The sequence below is a fragment of the Colossoma macropomum genome, unplaced genomic scaffold (assembly GCF_904425465.1).
Source record: "Colossoma macropomum unplaced genomic scaffold, Colossoma_macropomum, whole genome shotgun sequence".
NCBI classification, from domain to species: domain Eukaryota; kingdom Metazoa; phylum Chordata; class Actinopteri; order Characiformes; family Serrasalmidae; genus Colossoma; species Colossoma macropomum.
In genome coordinates this window covers 31,108,384-31,114,383 of record NW_023494792.1, presented here as the reverse complement: position 1 = coordinate 31,114,383, position 6,000 = coordinate 31,108,384, and the positions used below count along the sequence as shown (strand labels likewise).

The 6,000-nt window shown below is 41.2% G+C and overlaps 1 protein-coding gene across 4 annotated transcripts in view; it reads right to left on the bottom strand.

Annotated features, from left to right (window-relative positions):
* The window catches only part of LOC118812119 (collagen alpha-1(XIV) chain), a 122,212-nt gene that overhangs the window by 91,843 nt on the left and 24,369 nt on the right, over window positions 1–6,000 (bottom strand). For 2 of the 4 annotated variants that reach the window (XM_036576857.1, XM_036576855.1), the window contains exon 5: window positions 2,813–2,902. The exons of the other annotated variants lie outside the window; for them this stretch is intronic. In XM_036576857.1, the coding sequence (XP_036432750.1) occupies window positions 2,813–2,902 (90 nt within the window). The remainder of the gene's footprint in view (window positions 1–2,812; window positions 2,903–6,000) is intronic. 4 annotated transcript variants of the gene reach the window in all.

Sequence of the window (6,000 nt, the reverse complement as noted above, 5' to 3'; positions counted from 1 at the left end):
TATAGGTGTGTAAGTAGTGTGTGTGTATGTGCAAATAGTGTGTGAATGTGTGCAAGTGTTTTATTGTATTTCATCCTTGCTTTGCTCTCTAATAACGAACATGTATACTTTGACATACAGACACAATGCACTAGTATGACAATGCACTAGTATCACAATGCATTAGTAGTGTCACATTTAAAAACTTCAAAACTATGAATTCAGTAATTATTATTTACCGATTCACATACACTGCTGCACTAAATCCAGCTCAGCAGGACTAATTATGTTCTTTGTAATGAAACATGCAGTTGGGCTGTGCTCTTTAAGTACTGATGATATCTGCAACATGCTCAGTAAAGTGTGTTGTGTATCACGACAACAATAAAATATCATCATATTGCCCATTCTGGAGTGCTCTGTCGGTTGCTGGTCACTGAGGTGGAAATGAGCTCTATGGTCTTTATAGCTTTTTCTCAGCTTTGTCTACTCCAGCAGTCTCTGTAATGACAGCCCTCAACGTACATACTTCACACACACACACACACACACACGTGCACACACACACACACACACTTACACACACCACGTCTCCCACTAATGCCATGTTAGCGAAGCCAAATGCCTTTAGCAGAATTCCAGCTTTCATCTAACTCTGTCTAAATCCATGAATCAAACGCGCAGGGCTAAACATGTGACATTTTTTACACCCCAAAGTGATGCAGTGATGCAAAACCACCAGCAGCCTCTCCTCTCGCATGAAAGTAATAAAACTTACAAAACAAAAAATTTCAAATCCACCTTCCTGCGAATAAAAAACTCATTTAACTCTAACCACACATGGCTGCTTCCCCACACGCAGACTGTGTCTATTCTGGGCCTAAATCACACCATCAATCATGACTCGCAGCCCATCACAGAGCACTAATCTCATAAAGGTCTGGGTGACTTCTGCTCTGTGTTGACGTTTAAACTGAATGTATATCATGATGGTCAGATTTCAGTCAGAATAAAGGAATGGTGTAATAAAAAAAGCTAATGTCACCAAAAATGAATGAAAATGAACAGACCTCAATTACCATTACAGAAACGAGTTGATGCTAATCAGTTTCTACCAACTTCTATTCATTGTTTTTCCACATTAGCATGCTTAATCAAGGTACTTCTTGTCTTCTCTTGCACTAAATTAAAATCTGTAAAGATTATTCACACAATCCATTTCAGTCTGGACTTGCTTGGCTTACTATACCAATTAAGCTTACAGGTGCATTCCAGCCTAAAAGTAAGGTTTAATAAGTGTTTCACTCTTAGCGCAGCATTTTATCCTTCAGCCTCATCGACTGATCCATTTCTTCATGTTCTCTGACTGACGATTACAATGAAAAGGAAAAACAGAGCACTGAGCACAAGAGGAACCACTAAAACAAAAACCTGATGCAGCATGAATGCTGGACATTGAGTGGTCAAGGCTATAAGTAACTTAGCTTAACTAATTTAGTAATGGAGTCAATCGCAAAACTGGGGGTACATGCAGACCCCTATAGTGGCAGCCCACACTAAGCCCTAAGCTCTAACTGCAGCCTGCCCATAGTGGGGATCCAGTCAGCTGTGAAACCAGGGGTATGTATGGGCCCCAGTGTTAGGGCCCCAGGGTGGCAGCATACCATAAGTCCTGAAATGAGGGCTTAGTGTGGGCCACCAGCATTGGGCCCTAACACGCCCATGGTGGGCTCAGTTTTTAGCCCACACTGGCCCCTCACTGGACCCACATGGGTGTGCAGAGTAGATACAATGTGCCAGAATTAAGAAATAAATGGACTTTTCAAACGAATCCAGTGAGAATGTAGATTTAACCACTTTATCAACACTACTTGCAGTAACTTCACTTGTACTGGCACGTTCAGCAAGAACAATAACGCTACTACAATAAGTATCCAGTTCAACTGTTGAATGTAATTTTGCTTAATTTAAGTGAACAATTTTATTATCATTATTATTATTATTATTATTATTGTTGTTGTTGTTGTTGTTGTTTGCAGTTGTAGCAGTAGTAATAGTAGTATTTGTGGTTTGCAGTGACACAAGCATTTCTATTGAATTTCAGCTTGAATAAGTGTATGTGTTATGTAGTTGGACTCCATTTCCCTGCTTTTCTTCCAACCAGCCCTCCTTAGAGAAGACCACCTGGCTACTGGCCCCCCAGCTGCTTTGAGTTTGAGACCCCTTTCCTTAAGCACCATTGTAGAAGGCATGTATGCACGTTTACAACAGAGGTAGCGATGGCCAGAGTGCCCCTTTAACATAAACATGATTTAGGTGAACTTCTTATTTAGTTGGGCCTTTTTAAACACATAGAGGAACGCAATGTGAATATGAAGTAGACTGAACATACCTTGTTTAAACTACAAGTTTGCAGCCTTCCCTGTATCAGATGCACTGGCGCTCCTCAGGACGGCTTACTGATGGGACCGATTGAAGTTCTGGTTAATGTTCAAGCTCGTTATTGTCCTCCTCTTCTTTAGGTCTGGTTCTCTTTGTAGGGCGAAGAACTGGCAGCAGGTGTCAGTTTCAATGGGATGCCCTGTGCTTTTCATCCAGGCTTTTGAATGCTATAGCTGTTCTGGGGCTTTTTCTGGGTTGCCATGGTAACCCTAGAGCGCTCCCATCCGACAGCTGGGACACACACACACACACACACAACCCAGACACTCACACAGCTGCCCAAACACCCACACACACTCCCCAGCTGACCCTGAGTTGAGTTACTGTCCATTCAGGCCCGTGTCTGACCCCACTTTGCCGAGGTCAGTTCCAGCTTGACCTCTGACCTTACCTTCGCTGATCTCATTGTCCTGCTCAGGCTCGCTGTTCTGCCTCTCTCTGTGTGTCTGCAGGCTGCTGTCAGTGACCTCTGACCTTGACGCTGTGGGTCAATTAACACCGTTACAGTTACTCACATATACCATTACGCATAAATGCCATTACACTAATCCAGTGGTCAACAAGCCTCTTTATAGAGATCTACTTTACACAGAGTTTAGTTTTAAACTCTGTCCAACATGCTGACCCCCCTTACCTAACATTAAAGCCTGACCCACAATACGGGACAATCAGGCCGATTTTGAGGTCGACTTGTCCCTCCTGACAATTGCAAAAGGAAGGTCTTATTATCTTCCCAGATTATCCTGTGGTGTGGAGTGTCTATAATTCTACCTTTCCCCCCCTTTCTCTCTCTCTCTCTCTCTCTCTCTCCCTCTCTCTCTCTCCTTTCTCTTTTTTACTCACAGTCCAATCACTACCAGCCCATGGTTAATACGAATGAGAGTTGACCAGAACTAGAAAGTATTTTACACCTTTTACATCGTAAAAAAACAAATACCATATTATATTAATAATCAAATAAATTGCTGTCGTCTGTCATGTTGGTTTTCATCTAAAGTTACATTTGTTCATGAGAAATTCTGCAAGATCTCAGGCTTGAGTGGTAGTGCGGTATATCTCGTAGTACAGGGCTTTGATAACTGAGGAACAACGCAGGACAAAAAAGTCAGTGGTATCTGTCATTATGTGTGGGGTGTCTCATGTCTGCAACAGCGGTTTGGATTCCTGTAATGCAGGTCAGGAATAATGCATGTGATCCAGCCAATATGGGATTCCCTAATAAGCTAATTATGGGATTGGGATTCCTTAATAAGCTAATTAAAATGTATTGAATATACTTCATTCAAATATGTACATCATTTCCACATTAACCCCTTAACAACACTGAAGCTCAGTGCGCACTGACCCTCGTCATACAATAAACACCACCAGTCTAATGTAAACCTAGACTTTATACTGTTCCAGAACTGACTCTGGAACAGTGTGAATGGGGGCGAACTCTATTAAAAAGTGTGAACAGGGAGAACATTCTAAAATAACATGAATTGTGGGGAAAAAAACTTTCTAGAACACTATATTGGGAAGAACATTTTAGAACAATGTAAATATGGGGAGAACATTCTAAAATAACATGAATGATGAAGAACATTTAGGAACATTGTGAAGTGGACAACATTCTAGAACAATGTGAATGGAGGAGAAAATGCTAGAATGCTGTGAATAGGGATAACATTCCAGAACAGTGTGAATGAATGAGGGAGAACATTCAAGAAGAGTGTGAATGAGGAGAGCATTTTAGAACAGTGTGAATAGGGAGAACATTCTAGAACAATGTGAATGGGAAGAGCATTTTAGAACAATGTGAACAGGTAGAACATTCTAGAATAATGTGAATGGGGAGAACATTGAAGAAGAGCGCAAATGAGGGAGAGCATTCTAAGCAGTGGGAATAGGGAGAATATTCCAGAACAAAGGGAACTGAGGAGAACGGAATGAATTGAGAGCATTCTAGAGCAGCATGAATTGAAAACATTCTAGAACAGTGTGAATGGGAAGAGCATTTTAGAACGGTGTGAATTTGGACAACATTCTAGAGCAGTGCGAATGGGGAGAGTATTTTAGAACAGTGTGAACAGGTAAAACATTCTAGAACAGTGTGAATGGGAAGAGCATTTTAGAACAGCATGAATAAGGAGAACATTCTAGAACAGTGCGAATGTGGAGAGTATTTTAGAACAGGGCGAATGGGAAGAGTATTTTAGAACAGTGTGAACAGGTAGAACATTCTAGAACAGTGTGAATGGGAAAAGCATTTTAGAACAGCATGAATAAGGACAACATTCTAGAACAGTGCGGATGTGGAGAGTATTTTAGAACAGGGCGAATGGGAAGAGTATTTTAGAACAGTGTGAACAGCTAGAACATTCTAGAACAGTGCGAATGTGGAGAGCATTTTAGAACAGTGTGAATGGGGAGAGTATTTTAGAACAATGTGAACAGGTAGAACATTCTAGAACAGTGTGAATGGGAAGAACGTTCAAGAAGAATACAAATGAGGGAGAGCATTCCAAGCGGTGGGAATGGGCAGAATATTCCAAAACAAAGTGAACTGAGGAGAGCGTTCTAGAACATAGAGAATTGAGAACGTTCTAGAACAGTGTGAATTAGGAGAGCATTTTAGAACACTGTGGCTGTCACTGAAATGCATCACTACTCCCTCATATGTATTGTGCCAGACTGGGAGAACTATTTTGTCTATCAAATAGTGTTAAAAACGCAGGAATCATAAAGTAATTCAGACATTATCACATCACTGACCAGCCTCGTACTCAACAGTCACATAAACAGATCTAACGTTGGGGATTTGCGAGGCTGAATTTGACGTCTTATTTTTAGCTGTATGCCTGGCTGTAATGTGTAGCAAACCGCAGAGGATGCAGAAAAAGTCTTGACTCATTCTTGGTCAATGTATGCTGTAACCTACAGTTACCAGTCAGAGTTTTGCTGTGTGATGAGCAGCATTAGCGTTATCAAATTCAAGAGCTGTTGTTTTTTGTAGTGTTTCTCCAGAGAGTCTAGCTAGTTTTGATTCCAGCACCTCAGTGGCCTCCGTTAACGTTAGCCAACGTGCCCCTGCACATCGCTTAGTAACGAGAGACATTCAGCTGACATAGTGATTTACAGTGTTCACTTGAAATGACAAAGGCATTGTGGGATTTTATAGTGCCCTCAAAATTACTCTGGAATCTCATTTTATATTTCAGACACTTTGAGAAGAATGGCGTAATGTTCTAGAACTTTTGAGTGGGGAGAGAACCTTCTAAAACAGTTTGAATGAGGGTGGACATTCTACAACACTGGGAATGAGGGGAGGACATTCTACAACACTGTGAGTGAGGGAAGAACATTCTAGAACTATTTGAGTGGGGAGAGAACTTTCCAAAACAGTATGAATGAGGGAGGACATTATAGAACACTGTGAAAGGGGAGAATATTCTACAACATTGTGAATAAGAAGAACATTCTAGAACACTGAATGAGGGGAGAACATTCTAGAACACTGTGAGTGAGAGAAGAACATTCTAGAAGTATTTGAGAGGGGAGAGAACTTTCCATAACAGCATAAATGGGGGAGGACAC